Genomic DNA, 20,232 nt, shown 5'->3' with positions numbered 1-20,232 from the left:
TTTTTTGAAATAGGTTGACTTTGGTATAGATATGGGTCATTCAGTGTGTGATATCACCAAGGCAGTTTCTGTATGTCACTGTAACATGGGAGAAAAATAGGATTATATATGTGTTCATTTTGGAATCATCTTCCTAGGCTGATAATTGAACATAAGGAAGCTAATAAATTAGTCAACAAGGATGGGATAGAGGGAAATAAGAAATGGATCTTGGATAGAGCCTTAAGGGACACCATTTTTAATAGAGAACTTGGAAAGGAGATGAGGATTTATCAGGAAAATAGTAGGAGAGAAACCGGATTAAATAGTTTCATGAAAACCTAGAGAGGAGAGAAGATCTAATAGCACAATGTGATCAGTTCTGCCCAAAGCTAGAGAAAGGAAAAGAATAATGAGAACTGAGCAAAGGGCATTTGATCTGGTAATTAAGAGATCATTAGTAACTTTGAAGAAAACAATTTTGGTCTATGATATCAAAAGCCAGGCTGCAGGAAGTTTGATAGTGAAAGAGAAATTGAGATATCTAGTGTAGACAGCTTTCTTTAGCTAACATGAGGACAGATAAGATAAAAGCTAGCAGGGTTGATAGAATAAAGAGACTTTAAAAAAAATAAAGGACATATTATACTTATTGGTAAGGGAGTTGGAGCTAGAAAATAGGGAAATGTTAGAGATAAGAGAGAGCAAGGATTTTAGAGGGGACAGTTTTCTGGACAATACAAAAGATATGATAGTATAGGATTAAAGGCACATTTAAAGGGGCTGGCCTCTGCAAGGAGAAGGCTCATCTCTTCATTTAAGACCAGAATAAAGAATATAAGTATGAGAAATCTGAGTGATATGAAGTAAGGGGGAGAATACAATTGGAAACATTGCTTGGTCTTTTCTTTTTGGTAATATGTGATTTATCAAAGTCCTTATCCCATATGGGAAAGGGAGTTGGTACCCATGGATAATGATGTATTTAATACATTTATACTAAAGTTGTTTAGCAAAATAATAATTTATGTATATTGTTATGTGTATGAAATTCATTTTGTTGTAAGTATTGATTATAACATCAAATTCTGATCACATTAAATGTTCTGGAGGACTTTATGAAGTATGCCATAAAGTTAAGGTGAGGGTTATCTCTAGTCCTGATCTATATCTTACCACTAGACACAGATAGCTTTGAGGCTGTTGATTTTGCACAGCCCACTCTCACTTATATCCAATTCACTTGCATGTTATGACATCATTTCACAGATGTCATGTTCTCTTCGAGAATGAAAGACAAACAGTTTATATGAGTAGAGCTGTTAGTTGAGCAACACGGCCTCTCTTTCTTCCCTTCCTCCAACCTTTGCTTTCTCTTCCTCTCTTCCTCCTTCTCTCTCTCTTCTTTCTTTTCTCCTTCTCTTCCTCTCTCCCCGCTTCCCTTCCCTTCTTCCTTTCTTCTTTCCTTTCTATTTTCCTCCCTCCCTCTTCTTTTTCTCTTTCAATTTTCTTTCCCTTCTTTTTGTCCACATAGAGTATCACAAACTTACTTGCAAGTGCTCTATTCAAAGAAATGTAATTTTTTCCCCATAATCATTTAAATTTTCTTTTTACTAAAGCTTTTTATTTTCAAAACATATACATGGATAATTTTTCAATATTAACCTTTGTATACCCTTGTGCTCCAAATTTTCTTCTCCTTCCCCCAGGTTCTCCCTTAGATGACAAGTGATCCAATATATGTTATACATGTTAAAATATATGTTAAATTCAATATATGTAAACATACTTATACAATTATCTTATTGCACAAGAAAAATCTGATCAAAAAGGAAAGAAAATAAATAAGAAAGCTAAAGGCAAGCTTACAACAACAAAAGGAGTGAGAATATTATGTTGTGATCCACACTCAGTTCCCACAGTCTTCTTTCTGGGTATAGCCATCTACACTACTTTCTTATCACAAGATCATGAAACAGGTCTCAATCATCTCATTGTTGGAAAGAATCATGTCCATCAGAATTGATCTTTGTATGATATTGTTGTTGCCATGTACAATCCAATCTCCTGGTTCTGCTCATTTCACTTGCAGAAATGGGTGATTCCCCTCTCAAATTGGATGATTTCCCCCCCTCCCTTATTTTGACTCTATGAGAGGTCATTCTTTACCTCAATTCTTATCTAGAAGTATTAAAATCCTTAGCTTTAAAAAAGCCAAGATCTCCCACTGGCATGCCATCTTCCAGAAATCTATAGCTTGCTTCTGGATTCAGATGCCTCTGGAGGAAAAATTGAGGTTAGTGATTTTACAAAGTCCATCTTTACTTAAATCCATTCACTTGCATGTCATGGGATCATCTCCCAGATGTCATGGTCCTCTTCAAAAACAAAGGTCAAACAACAGTGTTTAGGTAGACATGGCCTCTGCTTAAAATTAAATGTTAAAAACATAATGATGCATTTTTTTGACATTTATACTTCCCAACAATTACAAACACTTCTTCCCCTTCCACAACCCCACAAAAAAAGCTTAGTTAATTTCTGATATGTTTTTAAATGGGAGAAACTTAGAAATTTAGAGCTGGAAAGGACATCAGAAATCACTATTTAGCTCCCTCATTTTACAAATAAAATAACTGAAGTTAAGAACTTTACAGTGGATTACTCAAGAAGAAACACTGATTGGTACTAAATGATGAAGGAGCTCATTGTAGATGGCCTTTGCATGGGTGCTCATTTGCAAAGAGTTAAGTGTGTCTAGACCTTTAAGGAGGAACCTGGATAGTTAAAAATTTTTTTTTTATTGGATAATGAATCAAAGATATTAGAATTTCTGAGAAGCAGGGAATGCTTATTGGAGAATAGATAAAAATGGATTAAGAAAAAAAAAAAAAAAAAGGTCATATCATCCTAGTTCTATACTTATTTGCAGCAGCAATGCAGTTTGGGAATACTAGCAGAGAAAATTCACAATGGAGGTAAAATCCAGCCTTAAGGATTGACCAGGGATAAAGAAAGGGATGGTAGAATTGAGAAGGGGAGGGGGGGAGGTATGAAGACTTTGAGTGAAGCCTCTGCTAAAAGCAATGATTATGGATACTCAGCCTGTTGCCAAGATAACTAGAAGGTAAGTGATGGTGTAGGGTTAATGGGGGAGATTGGCCTTTTTAAAATTTTTGTTTTACTAACTACTCAATACCAATTTGTCTCAGAAGAATTTCCAAGGATGCCTAACCTGCCCAGGACCAATTTCAGCTTTACCACCTTTTTGCTGACTGGTTTCCCAGGTCTGGAGTGGGCTCACTGCTGGATCTCTCTGCCCATCTTTGCAGGCTACCTAGTGGCTGTGCTGGGCAACATCACCATCCTCCACCTGGTGCGCACTGAGAACTCCCTGCACCAGCCCATGTACTACTTCCTGGCGATTCTGGCAGTGACAGACTTGGGTCTATGCATGTCGACTCTGCCCACAGTGTTGGGTGTGCTGTGGTTTGATGCACGGGCCATTGGGCTGGTGTCTTGTATTCTCCAGCAGCATTTCCTCCATTCCTTCTCCTTTATGGAATCTGCTGTACTGTTTGCCATGTCCCTGGACCGACTGGTGGCCATTCGCTTCCCCCTGCGCTATTCCACCATCCTCTCTGGCCCCCGTGTGGCACTGGCTGGGGCAGTGCTGGGTTTGAGGAGTGCTGCTATCACAGCAGCCCCCTCTCTCCGCTTGTTCACTTTCCAGTACTGCCGTCCTGGGGCCCTCTCTCATGCTTACTGCTTACATCAGGACATGATCCGGCTGTCCTGCTCTGACACACGCTTCAATAGCATCTATGGTCTGTGCATTATCATGTTGGCCATGGGCTCTGATGTTCTCTTTATCCTGGTCTCCTACACCATTATCCTCTGCACTGTGCTCTCCATTGCCTCTGCCAAGGAGAGACTCAAAGCCCTTAACACATGTGTGTCCCACATCCTGGCTGTGTTGTGCTTCTATGTTCCTGTACTTGGCTTGTCCATAGTTCACCGCTTTGGGCACCATGCTTCTCCCGTTGTGCATGTGCTTATGGGCACAGTCTCAGTGCTCTTTCCACCCTTAATGAACCCTGTGATCTACAGTGTCAAGACCCAGCAAATCCGTTGAGCCATCCTCAAGGTGCTCTTTGGGGAAACATTGATAAGGGACTTAGAACATGCCATGGGCAAAATGCTGAAGACTCTTCAGAAGTATCCTATATTCAAGCAATGATTTATTTAATATTATTACTTTAAACAGGAGGTGATGATACATGAACTGCACTCTGAAGATATCTACGGAACTTTTGAACTTAGAACACAGTGATTTCGATAGTCCAGGACTGATGTAAGAAAGGCATGTTTTAAGTAGTGACTGAATGAGTGGAGAAAAGAGAGTAGATAAAAAATATTATAGCTATAAAAGTACTGATCTACAACATTGATTAGACATAAAGAATTGAAAAGGATCATCAGGCATAGAGGCTGGAAGTCTAGGAAGTTGATAGTATCAATACATGAATCAATTAAGAAGAGTGGCAGGGGTCTTTTATTTTGGTGTTTGTGGGGTGGAAAGTCAGGGATGAGAATGACGTTTTTTGTAAATGTGGAATTTAAAATCACTATGGGATAAGCAGGTAAAAATATTCATTAGATCTTTAGAATTGTGGTGTAAGAGCTTATAGGGTGTTTCTATGGAATTTATCAACATGGAAGTGATCACTGAAGTTGTATAAATAGGTATGGTCAACAATGGATAGTGTAATGAGAGAGAAGAGATAAAGGAAAAGGGCAGAGACTTTAATAAAATTTACTCTTAGAAGCCAACACAAGAAAAAGGCCTTGACAGACCTATATTATCTGAGTTTTCCCTATCTTCATCATTAATATTGATCACGCACTATCATCATGATCATCAATGGATGGATACAGAATAGCATGTCAGGCCTAAAGTCAGGAAATCCTGAGTTCAAATCCATCCTCAGATACTTAAACCTGTCATTTCTTATTTGCCTTAGTTTCCTCATCTTCAAAACGAGGGGAAGAAAATGGCATAATACTCCAAAATGTTTGTCAAGAAAACCCATGACAGAAAAACAGCTGAACAACAAATATTTAATTTTTTTTTTCTGAAGGATGGAGAATTGTACAAATTGAAATCAATTCATTTAGATTCAATAAAATTATATTTAACTCCAAATACCTAGGTACTTATGCTATACCAAGCCTTAAGAATCCAAACAATTATAGAATCCAAATAATCACAGAATTAGAGCTAAATGAGACCTTAGAGTTAATTGATTCTGTTTATATGAATGAAGAAACTGAGGTACATAACAATTAAATGAGCTGTCCAGGGATGTCTGAGGTTAGATTTGAACTCTGCTTTTTATTCTTAACTCCAGGTCCAGTGCTATATCTGTTACACCAAATGAAACATAGTCCCTACCCTTAAGGAATTTATTTCCTGATGGATTCAATTTATCAAGCATCTATTTATAGGAAACAAAGAGAAAATATATAAGCATTTACTAAATGCCTATTGTATGCTAAGTATTTTATAAATATTATCTCCTTTGTTCTTCATAACATCCTGAGAAAAAAAGAATATTATTCCCATTTTTAATTTGAGGAAATGGAGATGAATGAGATGAGGTGAGATCTTTCAAGACAGTTGTGAAAATCGAGTAAGGCTTCATCTACTTCAGAGTTCGAGTAGGCCTGAAGGACTCTGAAGGGCATTGCCTTCCCCTCCTATGACATCTCCCTATTTCATCCAAATATGGGCAACTATGTACTTATTGGTCAAGTTCAATTTCATGGGTAGATCTCGCGTTTAGAATGTAAGACTCTCAGCCAATGAGGATGAGGGTCAGTGGTGGGAGGGGGCGTTTTGCGTTAGGGATTAAAGGTGCTGTCCTGCCCACAGGAGGCGCTTCCTCTCTTCGATAGTCTACTCGAAGAGTGGGACGCCCTTCTCGCGAGAATGTACAATAAACTTTGCTTTTCTCTAGAGCTCTCTCCAGCTTTTTTTATTAAATGGTGTTCCCTCACCATTTCCGTACCACACAGAGATTAAACTACTTTCACAACATCAGCAATTTAGTAAATGTCTGATGCTGAATTTGAATTAAGTTCTTCCTAACTCTTAATACGTTAAAAATTCTTATAGGGTACAGACAAAAATTAAACAAATTCCTTTCTTCAAGGAGTTTTTATTTGACTCAGGTAAAAAAAATTCAAACAAGGAAAAAAATGTAATATATACAAAATAAATATAAATTAAATTCAGAGCATTCAACAACTTGGGCATTCAGGAAAATCCTCTTATTGGAGGCAGATCTTAACCTTCAGGGAGCTAGGGAAGTCAACAGCATTTCAAGCTTGAGAGACCTCCTGTACAAAAACACAGAGATGGGAGATGCAGTCAGAAATACAGAAATTTAGTAGGTCAGTGTGACTGAAAGCAAAATTTATAAGGGAAAGTAATATGACCTTAGTCTGGAAATGTCATTTGTAAGTAAACTGTGAACTGTTTAAATGCCAAACAAAGAAATCTGGACTTTTTACATGGCAATAGGAAGATCCAGAAGCTACTTGAGCGTTATGCATTTTCTCTCAGTTTCTCTCAGGCTGTCTCTGTTTCTGTCACCCTTTTCCTGCCCTTCCTTTTTGCCTCAAGTATCTCTCCACTCCAATCCATTCTCCACTCAGTTGTCAGTTATCTTCCTAAAATAATGGATGATCATATCCTTCCCCTATTCAATAAACTCCAGTGAATCCTTTTAACCCCCCAGGATATATAAAATACTTTTGTTTAACTTTTAAAACCCTTCATGATCTAGTCCCTTCCTACCTTTCCAGTCTTTTTATACCTCACTCCCTTTCATCCAGTGACACTGGCCTCCTTGCAGTTCTTTTCACAAGACACTATCTCCCAATTTGACATTTAGATCCGATGTCCCTCAGGGCTGGGACTCTCTTTCCCCATTCTTATCTTTTATCTTAATCTAATTTTCCTTAAGTTTCAGTCAAAATCCCACCTTCTTAAAAAGCTTTTCCTGGATCCTTTTAAATTATTTATTTATTTTAAACATCTTTCTAAATTTTGAGTTCCATATTCAACTTTTCTCCAAGTCCTTCCCCCACCCACTAAGAAGATAAGCAATATGATAAAAATTATACATGTAAAATAAGGCAAAATATTTTCTATATTAGCCATGCTACCAAAAAAAAAAAGCAAAAAAAAAAAAAAGTGAAAAAATTTTATTTCAATTGATATTCTGAGTCCATCAGTTCTTTTTCTTGAGGGGATAACATTTTTCATCATTAATTCTTTGGAACTATCTTAGATCAAGGTATCTATTAGAATAACTAAGCCTTTCACAGTTGATTATCATTACAATATTGCTGCTACTGTGCACTGGAGGTGATTGATGAGAGTTCAGCTGGGATTCCTTCTTCTAATCTACCATTGTACTTTGTACCCTTCCTGGGTCCTTTTTAAGCTTAATATCTTCCCTATGAGACTGCTCCCATTATTTATTATTATATTCCAGAATTACTATATGAATTTTATTTGTACATTTTTGTTTAGTTGTTATCTTCCTCATTAGACTGTGAGCTCTCTGAGAGTAAGAACTAAATTTTTTTTTTTTTTACCATTCTCCCTCCCCCCCCCCCCCCCCCAGTATTCCCAGTGCTTAACACAATGCCTGGCATACAGTGGCACTAAATAAATGCTTATTGATTTGACTTGTGAACTCAAACTTTTCCTGGGTGGCTCAAAAAAGAAAAAAGCATTTGAAAGGCTGTGTAAATGTTAAAACATTATATAAATGTTAATTATCATCACATCTCATTTCCTTTCTCTAAAATATGAGCATGAAACTAGTAGATTCCTAAGGTCTCTTAGCAGTAAAACTTAGAAATCTTGGGAAGGAGAGAAGGGAGGAGCACTGACATCCCTCTCAACCCCCAAGATCTGTGAGTTCAAAGGCTTCCTGTGAATATAGGCATCCCTTAAGAGTCACTACTAAGCCTCAGCCTGAAGTCCCAGAGGCATTGTTTGTGCAGAGTTACTATAAATATCTCAGTAGCGGAGGGTGGCCCAAAGGGTATCAACTACCCTGGGGAAGAAGATTGGGGTACTAGATAGGCAGAGCATAGGCCTGGTTCTGTGGATGTGGGCAGAGAAAGCCCAGCTGATAAAGAAAGCAGGTGAGTAAATATGAAGAGTATAGGGACTGGGGTGGAGTTGATCTCTAATGGCTCAAATAGAATCTTGAATTATTGACCTAAGGGAACAGGAGGGGTTAGGAGAGAAAGAATATTAAGTATTAATACCTATTACTTACATTTTTGCAATCTGTTTTTACAATGTTTTATTTTTATTGTATTTATTTATTTTTTTTTTGCTGAGGCAATTGGGGTTAAATGGCTTGCCCAGGGTCATACAGCTAGTGAGTGTTAAGTGTCTGAGGTGAAATTTGAATTCAGGTCCTCCTGATTTCAAGGCTGATGCTTTAACCTCTGAGCCACCTAACTACTCCTTTTCAAAGACTTTTATTTTTCTTAGTAATCAATCAATTTTTGAGACTGGATCTACTTGTCTAGATCCTGTCATTTACTCCACCCCATTGCTAAGCTTCATTTCAGATCTGAGTTAGTTCACCCCTTCTCATGTAACCTGCTGGCCTCTTATCTGGAAAAGTTCATATATTGTTCAAACATGGTCCTTGATGGGCTTCTGTTGTACTGCATCTCAGAACTCCCAAACTTAAGTGATCCACCAGTTTCAGCTTCTTCAGTATCAAGACCTGTAGGTGTGCATCACTACACCTTTCTTCCACAAATTCACTTGATCTTCAATACAGTACTTTGAGTCAAGGAGGCCAATTACTAAATAACCCTTTTTGATTCAAATCTCTTACGTGAAAGACATGTCTTCATGCTTTTCAGTAACAGAGCCTGGAAATGTAGACTCTTAACTGTATATCTGGCAGTCTTTCTACTATTTTCAAATCTCACATAGCGAATTTCAAAAATAGAACACAAGAGAAAGGTCTGAAGCTACATTGAAAGGGATATAGGACATTCCTGTAGTTCAACAACTGAGTGAGATACTTATGGTGGTCATTGTGGATATTCAGAAGGGAGACCCTAAAAGGTTGGAGTGGCAGATTGGTGTAGAAAAGTGTCTCAAAAGATTTTGCAGACCTGAATAGTCAAGGGGCAAAGTTTATTGTCATTGTAATGCCAAGTGAAGTGAGCTAAATTCTGAAAAGAATAGAAGAGAAACTTATCCAGTTCTTCTTGTCATTGATATGTTAGTTTTATGGCCTAGAAGTAGAACTGAGGAATATTCTATTCACTATTGACTCAGGAATTTGGTTATCACCTGTAATGCCAAAGAAATTGAGGTAAGATAGAGATTGGTTTTTAATCTTTTAATGTGGAGAGTTTTAGGCTAGCTGACAGAATTGAACTCATGTTCAAAATCATTCTGCCCAGAGAAACTGAGATTGGGAATTTATATAGGATTTTACCTACCTAGGGTTGGCAAACAGAATACATAACTGAGTATACAATCTTATAGGGGGGCAAGGATACTGGGTGGGCAGACAAGCCATGATTCCAGGAAAGGATCATAATTTAATCCTGACAGAATAGGGTTAAAATAATTAGGTTGAGTGCAGGAGACAATGAGACAATGCTCAAAAGGATTGGGAATTATCCCAGCAAGGATTGAGATAAAGTACTTGGAGTTTATGACTCAAAGGTAAGTCAAGGTTTTTCCTGACACAATTCCTCCAGTCCTAATGGCAAGGAAGGGGGAGGGGGCGTGTGGGGATAATAATTTTATTCAGAGCATAATGCAATGCCCAGCAGATTATCTATTTGACAGTCAGCTATGTTTGTAGGCCCAGAGAACTTTGGAATCAGACTGATGGTTAAAAGGAAAGTATCCTAAGTTCAGGAGGTCCTGTTACTGCTGTTTCCCCTAGGAGATGTAGCCCATGAATCATGGAAAGTGTTCACAGAATTTCCCATCCTGGAGGTTTTGAAAGATTAGTTACATTCATTTCTCACTAAGAAAGAATGATCCTGTCAAGAGACAGAGTCCTGAATTAAATGGCCTCAGAGAAATATCATTATAGGGTCATTATTTTCTACTTCTTTTCATTTACTAAGTCTCATTTACTGAGTCTTCCTTCTCACCATGGTCCAACTTGCTCTTCCTCTTAGCCTATCCTTCCTCAGATGCTGAATATTCCCTTTTCTCTGTACCTCAGACAGATTTCTGCAAATCTCTTTCCCTATCTGTCTCTGTCTCCTCTGGCTCTGTCTTTCTCTGTATCTTTGCCTCTATATCTGTCTCTCTCCCCTTCCCACATTTTTTCAGACTGCTCTGTCTCTCAGACTTTTCTTTTCTCATTCTTCTCAGACCTATCAGTATAGAATATCTCCTCCCTATTCTTGGATCTCTTTGCTAGCAGAAAGCAAAAGCAATGTAGTCAAAAGATATGTCATATTTTCAATTTAAACTGAAAAAGAAGAGAAGGTTGAGAAAAAGATCTTAGATATAACCATTACATGAAATATACAGAGAACAGGAGGTTTTGCTTAGAATTTTTTTTTTTCTTCATTGTGGACCTCCTTGGTAGTCTAGTGGAACTTATGTACTCCTCTTAATATATTTTAAAATGTATAAAATAAGCAGGATTAAAAAGGAAAGTGGTTATATTGATGTGCAGTTAGGAAAATATTAAAGAAAATCTAGGTTCATGGAGTCCAGGTTAAGAACTTCTGACATAAAGAAAATAATAGCACTTGAGAATCATAATTCATAAGAGAAAGTGGTAGAGAGTTAACATTTGTTGGTATGTGAAACATTATTAAGAAAAGGACTGGAAAAGTGATTTCATATAGCACTCATAAATTGGGACATTCTTTTTGCCAAAGAAGGTCAGCAATTTTCTCTGCAACTTAAAAAGTTGTCTAGCATCTTGAGAAGTTAAGATCTCACAGACAATATGAGAAATGGAGCTTTATCCTTATTTGCCTTTGGAAACAGCTGTCAAGTCACTGTGATCCCTATATTTCTTGTAATTAATGTACTGGTGGAAGGATATTCTGCCTTTAAATGGAAGAAAAATTAGGTGGCATCATAAATCAGGAAGATAAATGCATAAGAGCACATGACCATGAGATGAGATGTATGCTCACATACATTGGGGCGAGGACTCACAGACTGACCAAAAACACCAGTAATGGGTTAAGACTAGACTTATGGTGTCTTGCCATGAAGAATTGTGTAAGAAGTGACTTGCAAATGCATCAGCAAACTGATAATGACACAGAATATACTTGAGTCTTGGGACTTCATTGACCATTTGGACATCTGCTAAAGAGGAAATGAGTATAATAGAAAGGATATTCGATTTGGTGTTAGACCTGAGTTTGGATTCTGCCTTTGCTTTCTAGTAAGAAGGAAGTATACTTATCTGTATAACAAGGAGGTTGGACTACATAATTATGGTATCTTAGATTTATGGTGAGAAGGGGCATTAAAGGCAACCTCTCATTTTACAGATGAGAGAACGGAGGTTCAGTTTTCACATGATCACATAAGTAAAGTGTGTCAAATTCAGGATCTGAAGACTAATTTTCTTGAGTCCCAGACCAGACTTTAAAATATAATGTGTTTCAATATCCCTAACTCCTATAATACTTTTTTAAAAATTCTTTTTTTAAATATAGCTTTTTATTGACAAAATATATGCATGGGTAATTTTTCAACATTGACCCTTGAAAAAACTTCTGTTCCACCTTTTCCCCTCCTTCCTTCTACCCTCTCCTCTAGATGGCAGGTAGTCTATACATGTTAAATATGTTAAGTACATGTTAAATGCAATATATGTATACATATTTATAAAGTTATCTTGCTGCACAAGAAAAATCAAATTTAGAAAGAAGATAAAAATAACCTGGGGAAGAAAAACAAAAATGCAAGCAAACAATAACAGAAAGATTGTATGTTATGTTGTGGTCCACACTCATTTCCCATTGTTCTCTCTCTGGGTGTAGCTAATTTTCTTCATTACTGAACAATCAGGAACTGATTTGGATCCTCTCATTGTTGAAGAGAGCCATGTCCATCAGAATTGATTCTCATGTAGTATTGTTGTTGAAGTGTATAATGATCTCTTGGTTCTGCTCATTTCACTTAGCATTAGTTGATGATGTAAGTCTCTCCAAGCCTCTCTGCTTGGTCATTTCTTACAGAACAATAATATTCCATAACATTCCTATACCATAATTTATTCAGCCATTCTCCAATTGATGGGAATCCATTCAACTTCCAGTTTCTAGCCGCTACAAAAAGGGCTGTCACAAACAGTTTTGCACATGCAGGTGCCTTTCCTTTTAATATCTTTTTGGGATATAAGCCCAGTTAACTTCTATAATCCTATAAGATTATGATGGTCTTTCTGGTCTGAAAGAAGCATTTTTGTCTTTGCCTTTTGGTTAATTTCACTCTTCACAAGGTAGATAATGTAAAGGAAAAAGCTATTATGATCCTGCTTTCAACTTAAACAAAAGAACTGTTTAGTGAAATGTGAATGATAAGAACTTTGGAACAAAGAGACCATTTCATCTTAAGTGTTCCTGAACTTTGGGGAGGTAGATATCCTGCATAATCTGATTTGTTCCTTATTTTGTAGGGTTATGTATTTCAAAGAGTTCAGAGTAAAAGAGGTCAATTTAAATGATCATTTCTAGAGTTTAAGATAGGAGGAGTCTGGAGAATTAAATATTACCATTCTTATGGACCCTTTGCTGCTTCAGAGGCTTATTTTCCCAGCCCTGCTTTTAATTTTTTAGATTTTGTTACTGTGACTCAACTGCTGCCTCATCTGAAACCTCTCTTGATCATGTTGGCTTCTTTGGCCCATTAGTGAGGTTCTCTTGGACCTCCATTTAGGGGGTGGACCCAGACCTGCCATTCTCCATTCCTATTTCAGTTTTGGTCCTGACTTTGTGCTTTGTTCATCTCAACCCAAGTGATTTGTGTTTTGTATTTTCCCCTTAGGATGTAAACTAGTTGAGGGCAGGTAGCATTTTTCTTTTTACTTGTAACTTTATCCCCAGGACTCAGTATAATGGTGGGCACACAATGAGCCAGACTGACAACAAATTTAATAAATGCTTATTGGCTTGCTGGCCTTATTTTTTTCTGGTCTATGGTTGGTCCACTGTTTTCTGTCATAATAAGGCCAAAGATGGAATATTGTCAGTTTTTTGAAAGGCACAAATATACATAATGAAGAATATGCATGTTGGTTAAGCAACATGGCATCAGAATCACCAGAAAGGCTCCCATTCCTCTAAAAGGGAAACTTTTATTGAGGTTTCTATAATCCTCTACACTAATTATTACAACATTCTGTCCCTGCCTTTTCTAAGACTGAAAAGTACCTTTATTTAAACAAGCTGAAACACAGCATCCATTTTAAAACCTCAAAGAATCATTTACAAACATAAGTTTGAGCAAAATTGAATCAGTAATCAATGAAAAAAAAATCAAAGCTTAAGTACTTAGTGATAATTTTATCATTCTTTAAAGAATTCTTTATCATTCTTCTCTCTGTTTTTCCATTATTCTTTTTTTTTCTTTATAAATACTATTCCTGAGGGAAGATGAGATAACTTTTTTCAGCTATTGGAAAATTTGTTGTATGGAAGAAGTTTAATGATCAGAGGACAACACTGGGCATTTTGGTGACAAATTTTGTTTATTTATAAGTTATATAGAATGGTCAGACTGTCCATCAGTTGAATGGATTTCCTTAGGAGGTAGTCTTTATAGATAATAATTTGTAAAATGGGAATAATAATAATACGTGTGCTTTTTGACTCAGAATTGTTGAACAAGTCCTCTGTAAGCTTTGGAGTGTTATTTAAATTTGAATTGTTATCATTTATGTATTCCCTTTCTTTATTTAATTTTTCTTCTTCCCATGGGTCTCCATCTTCATTTCCCTTTCCTCTATCTCTCTGGAGAAAAAGAAAAGAAGAATATCAAAAACTAATATTGAGGACTTCTTAAATATAATAACAACAATAATAAAAACAGTAAATGCTTCATTACTTGAGAAACTTTGTAGTCTAAGAACTTCCTCCTTTTATAGAATTGTCTTCCTTTCACAAGTTGGTAGAAAGATGCTGAGTCTTGATATCTTATCTATCTCCTAGCAGCCAGCCTACTCATGAATTCTTTCTGAACTGAGAGAAACTTGTCCTTTGATAACAAATATAGAATCTACCACCATATACAGACCAAATGGAGATTCAGCTATACTGATATCACCTTTATAAACCTAGAGAGTGTCTAGTTCAGGTTAAGTTTGATGAAAGATCATGATAGGACATTAACATGAATTAGTGCTTTATAGGTTATAGTCTACTTTATTAAAGGAAGTTCATGAAATGGGCAATATTAGCATGAATAAGCTCTATTTTGCAGGTAAAAAAATTAAGGCTCAGAGAAATTAAGAGACTTTCTCATAGTCTAATAAGTCTCCAGGCACAGATTTGAATGTAGGACTCCTGATTCCCATGTCTTCTAACTTCAAGGACAACATTGTACCTTGTTGGACCAGAATGAGAAATAACAAATGGAGAATTAAAAGTGTCAATGAATTTTGAGAATTCAAGGAAAATTAGAATGGAGAAAAGCCTTTGATATGACAGGTCACTTTTTCTTTTTCTCTTTTCCATATTGATGATCTTAGAGAAAACATTTTTTAATAGGTATCAGAAAGGAAACTCATTACTCACTGCAAAAAAAGAAGAAATGAGATAGTGTGTACAGGGAATATTTGGCTTAAGTACAGTGTTTTTCCACTCAGAGAAGCACTATACATGTTTGAAGACTGAGGATAAAGATCAAGGAAGGAGAGAATAATGATATTGATTAGAGAAAGCACAACTGAAGAAAACTATATCAGGGATCTTGAGGTAGGTTAATTGGATATAGTGTGTTAAATGAATTTTTCCATGTGGAGAGGAAGGGTTTCTTATTACAACTGGAGGAGACAATGAGCATAGGCAATCAATTACTCAAGAAGCATTTTTTAAATTTACTTTTTTATTATAGCTTTTTATTTATAAGATATATGCATGGGTAATTTTTTCAGCATTGACAATTGAAAAACTTTTTGTTCCAACTTTTCCCCTCTTTCCCCCCACCCCTTCCCCCTGATGGCAGGTTGACCAATACATATTAAATATATTAAAGTGTAAATTAAATACACTATGTGTATACATGTCCAAACAGTTATTTTGCTGTATAAATAGAATCAGACTTGAAATAGTGTACAATTAGCCTGTGAAGGAAATCAGAAATGCAGACAGACAAAAATAGAGGGATTGGGAATTCTATGTTCATAGTCATCTCCCAGAGTTCAAGAAGCATTTTTGAAGTACTTATTTTTTGACATGCATTGTTTCCTGGGGATACAAAGAAAGGCAAAAACATGGTCTCTTCCTTTAAGAAGATTATATTATAATGTAAATATATAAATAATTTTGTACATACACAATTTTTACAGAATAGGTGAAAGTAATCTCAAAGGGGAATATACTGGCAACTGGAAGAACAGAAAAAATCCTCCTCAAGTAAATAATATTTGGCCTGAATCTTGAAGGAAACCTAGGAAACTACAAAGTAGATGTGAGGAAGAGAAGCATTACAGGCATGGGGAACAGACAGTGAAGAAACAGACATAAAGTATTGTGTCAGAGGAATAACGATTAGATTAGTATATCTGTATCATAGAATATTGGTGAGTTACAAATGTAGAAGACCTGAAGGGCAGAGACCAGGTTATGAAAGTACTTTACAGGCCAAACCGAAGACTTTAGCTTTCATCCTAGAGGCAATAAGGAAGAGATGGGATTTGCTGCTTTGGGGCTGACTTCATCAGACATGCACATTAGGAAAATCATTTATCAACTGAGATGAGAATGATTGTGAGTGAGGAAGGAAGAATGGGAGTAGACAGGAATAAATTGAAGAGAAATTTGCTGGAGAATATGTAGGGGAGAGGAACACAGATTAATAAAGAAATGCTGGCCTCTGTAAAGAGAGTGGCCACATCTCCATGTGAGAATGGGTAATGGAGGGAAAATATCTAAGGGATATAAAATAAAAAGGAGAGCAGAAGAAAGAACACTCTTTGAATGGCCTCAGTATTTTCTGGGAAAAATATAATGAGGTTTTTAGCTACTAAAGGGAGGAAAGGGGATACATAAGAACATAGATGTGATATTACTTATTTTGTGGCATAAATAAGAATAATGGATGAGATTAATTTTTACTGTACATATAACTTAATTACCATTCTGATGATAGGAGATTTGCATTGCTTTTTCTCCAGGATTTGACAGAAGTATAAAGTAGTGTTTAGGTTGAAATGCCTTCTGATTATAAATAAACAGTTTTTAAAAAAATGTATCAATGTATTTTCTTTTGATACATCCAAATTTCTGCAACACAGATATACATATACATCTCCTCTACTAAAAAAAAAAAAAATAGTTCAGCCATCTGCTCACATCTTGAAGAATAAATAGGGAGAATTCTTGAATTTTACAGCTAGAAATAATCTTAGAAATCATCTAGCTAGTTGCTGCATTCTACAAATAATATGACTGAGATCAAAAGCTTTAAAGGTCATTTACCTGAGAGGAAACATTAGTTAGTAGTAAATAAATGAAAGAATTCATAGTAGATGACTTTTGCATGTGTGCTCATTGGCAAAAAGCAGGGTGTATCTAGGGTTAGAGAAAGGACTTGAGCTATTTGGGGAAGAGTTTTTATCAGTCAGAGTCAAAGATACTATGATTTCTGAGAAGCAGGGAATGCCCACTAGATGGTAAATGAAATGGATTTAGTAAAAGCCAAATCTTCACAACTCTACATTTCTACAGCAGCATTATGGATATCAGAGAAAATTCACAGGGCAAGTAATCCAAATCTTAGAGGTTGACAAAGGTATATACAAAAATGCATGGCAGAGTGGTGGTACGAGGAATAGAAATTTTGAGTAAAATCTGTGTCAAAAGTAGGTTATGGAGACTTAGCTTGTGCTAGGGTAACCAGAAGGTAAGTGATGGTGTGGGGTTAATGGGGGAGACTGGCCTTTTTTAAAATTTTTGTTTTACTAACTACTCAATACCAATTTGTCTCAGAAGAATTTCCAAAGATGCCTAACCTGCCCAGGACCAATTTCAGCTTTACCACCTTTTTGCTGACTGGTTTCCCAGGTCTGGAGTGGGCTCACTGCTGGATCTCTCTGCCCATCTTTGCAGGCTACCTAGTGGCTGTGCTGGGCAACATCACCATCCTCCACCTGGTGCGCACTGAGAACTCCCTGCACCAGCCCATGTACTACTTCCTGGCGATTCTGGCAGTGACAGACTTGGGTCTATGCATGTCGACTCTGCCCACAGTGTTGGGTGTGCTGTGGTTTGATGCACGGGCCATTGGGCTGGTGTCTTGTATTCTCCAGCAGCATTTCCTCCATTCCTTCTCCTTTATGGAATCTGCTGTACTGTTTGCCATGTCCCTGGACCGTCTGGTGGCCATTCGCTTCCCCCTGCGCTATTCCACCATCCTCTCTGGCCCCCGTGTGGCACTGGCTGGGGCAGTGCTGGGTTTGAGGAGTGCTGCTATCACAGCAGCCCCCTCTCTCCGCTTGTTCACTTTCCAGTACTGCCGTCCTGGGGCCCTCTCTCATGCTTACTGCTTACATCAGGACATGATCCGGCTGTCCTGCTCTGACACACGCTTCAATAGCATCTATGGTCTGTGCATTATCATGTTGGCCATGGGCTCTGATGTTCTCTTTATCCTGGTCTCCTACACCATTATCCTCTGCACTGTGCTCTCCATTGCCTCTGCCAAGGAGAGACTCAAAGCCCTTAACACATGTGTGTCCCACATCCTGGCTGTGTTGTGCTTCTATGTTCCTGTGCTTGGCTTGTCCATAGTTCACCGCTTTGGGCGCCATGCTTCTCCCGTTGTGCATGTGCTTATGGGCACAGTCTCAGTGCTCTTCCCACCCTTGATGAACCCTGTGATCTACAGTGTCAAGACCCAGCAAATCCGTCGAGCCATCCTCAAGGTGGTCTCTTTGGGGAAACTCCGATGATGGGGCTGGGTTCTGTAACAGGCAAAATGTTAAAATTTTTTTAGAGATGAACCATCCCCCCAAAATGATTTATTTTAATATATTAAGTTGTCAGTAAGCAAGAATTTATCAAAGGTATATTCTATGTGCCAGACATTATGCTAAATACTAGACATATAAAGAAAGATAATCACAGAGTCCCTATCTGGAAGAAGCTCCAAGTTGTGAGGAGAAGCCCATGATGCATGAGCAACACTTTGAAGGTTTTTATGGAATCCTATGAAGACTGAGAAGATGTGAACAATTTAGTGTCTTCATCAGTTAAATTTTTCAAAAAGCTTACCTAATTCATATTTAATAATATACATAGCCATTACCCTAATTTGTGTCATTTAGCTAGAAGGCTGAAATAGTAGAGTGGCAGAATGTAAAATACATAAAGAATTGTCCTTGAAAAACAGGATAGAATCTATTTCTCATGCATATTGGCCATGTAACCATGGAAAGTTCCTTAATCTCTCTGTGATCTAGGCAATCCTCCAAGACTATAATTTGCAAAAAACCCCCCAAAAACCAAAAAAATAAAAAGGTAGTGTCCTGCATTGGTAAAGGGAATTTCCTCATGTGGGAGCTCCCTACCCAAATGAAATAATGGATTCAGTTCCAGTTCAATTGAGTAATTGGCATATCTGTACCAGATTTGTGATTTTATTATGAGAGGGATCTTCCAAAGTCCAGAACTGTTTTATTAATACATTTAATTATCTTCATTGAAATTAATTTGGGGGGATTGCTTTCAGGGCATTTGGCTTGACTATCATCACTCATATAGTAGAGAAAGGGAATGAACTGAATAAGATCTTCTCTCTATCCACACGCCATACTGCCTTTAAGTAGATGGATAAGTGAGTATAATTTGTATTAGTTTACATTCCAAGTTTTTCCTTATATTTTTCTTAATACTACGGCATAGTGGATAGAGCAAGCCTCAAAACTAGGAAGATTTGGGATCCCCGTCTCATGTTTGACATTTACTGACTTTGTGACTATTAATGCTCTAGAAACCCCTCTAAGGCTGGTCTTTGGAGTTTCCCCACTTGACATTTCTCTATTCCTGTGAAATCATAATTTCAGTAACTTTCCCATTCCTATCTTATCTCACTTTCCTTATTCTCTAGTTTACATGATAATTACCATTGTTAAGAATAAAAATTCCTGGCCCACCATTTGGGAATTTCTTTCTTTCATATCTTTGTATGTATCTTTGGCTGGAATTATATCTCAGATATATGGGTAATACATTGTAACAAGATTATAAGAATTATTTTGGAAATACTTTGGCATAACTAAACAGTATTATTTTTTGAGGAGGAAATGATTTAGGGGAATTGAGGCAAAAAATCAGCAGAGATCCAATGGGGAAAAAGTGGTAACCTCCAAGAGGTTAGATTCTGTTACAATTAAAAAATACAATAACAGTTGGCATTTAAATGCACATCATCTCATTAAGATTATCTCATTTGAGACAAAACCATTCTGTGAAATTGATACTGCAGTTATTCTGACTCAGAGATAAAGAAATAAAGGCTCAAACAGATTTTTCCTGTGATCAATCACACAGTTAGTAAACAGTGACAAGAGTGCCAATAAATATCTTTCTGACCTCAAAACTAGAATCCTATTCTTTTATCTCAGTATTAAAATATTACATTGGTTTATATAGTCCAATCTCTTAATTTTATTTGGGGGAAGAAATGACATGCTTGAGACCATATAGTTAATGATAGAGCTATGTCTACAAACTAAATAATTACTTGACTCTTTGGCCTATAGTTTTTCTACATAACCAAGATGCCTCCTAAAAAGTACGTTAACTTTGTCCAAGTTACAGAAGAATATAGTGGTTTTGAAAGAAGCAGCATAATGGGAAACACACCTTACTAAAGTTCAAATTTCTTCTCTGACATGTTTTGTACTGTGAGATTTTAAACAAATCATGTGATTTTCCTGAAACTCATATCTGTCCAGTAAAATGAAAGGATTGGAC

General features: G+C 36.9%; 2 protein-coding genes across 2 annotated transcripts; both read left to right on the top strand.

Moving 5' to 3' along the window:
• The first annotated feature begins 3,194 nt into the window (after positions 1 to 3,194).
• On the top strand, positions 3,195 to 4,114 carry LOC141559919 (olfactory receptor 51L1-like). The gene has a single exon (XM_074297573.1). The coding sequence runs from the start codon at positions 3,206 to 3,208 to the stop codon at positions 4,112 to 4,114; it is 909 nt and encodes a 302-aa protein (XP_074153674.1). The 5' UTR covers positions 3,195 to 3,205.
• Positions 4,115 to 17,030: 12,916 nt separating this feature from the next.
• On the top strand, positions 17,031 to 18,206 carry LOC141559918 (olfactory receptor 51L1-like). The gene has a single exon (XM_074297572.1). The coding sequence runs from the start codon at positions 17,259 to 17,261 to the stop codon at positions 18,204 to 18,206; it is 948 nt and encodes a 315-aa protein (XP_074153673.1). The 5' UTR covers positions 17,031 to 17,258.
• Positions 18,207 to 20,232: the final 2,026 nt, after the last annotated feature.

This window comes from Sminthopsis crassicaudata, chromosome 3 (assembly GCF_048593235.1).
Source record: "Sminthopsis crassicaudata isolate SCR6 chromosome 3, ASM4859323v1, whole genome shotgun sequence".
Lineage (NCBI taxonomy): Eukaryota > Metazoa > Chordata > Mammalia > Dasyuromorphia > Dasyuridae > Sminthopsis > Sminthopsis crassicaudata.
Note: the sequence above shows the minus strand (reverse complement) of the source record. Positions and strands in the feature narration are given on the sequence as shown.

Excerpts from the sequence above, each read along its gene's own strand:
- LOC141559918 (XM_074297572.1), top strand. The coding sequence starts at position 17,259 with ATGCCTAACCTGCCCAGGACCAATTTCAGCTTTACCACCTTTTTGCTG.
- LOC141559919 (XM_074297573.1), top strand. The coding sequence starts at position 3,206 with ATGCCTAACCTGCCCAGGACCAATTTCAGCTTTACCACCTTTTTGCTG.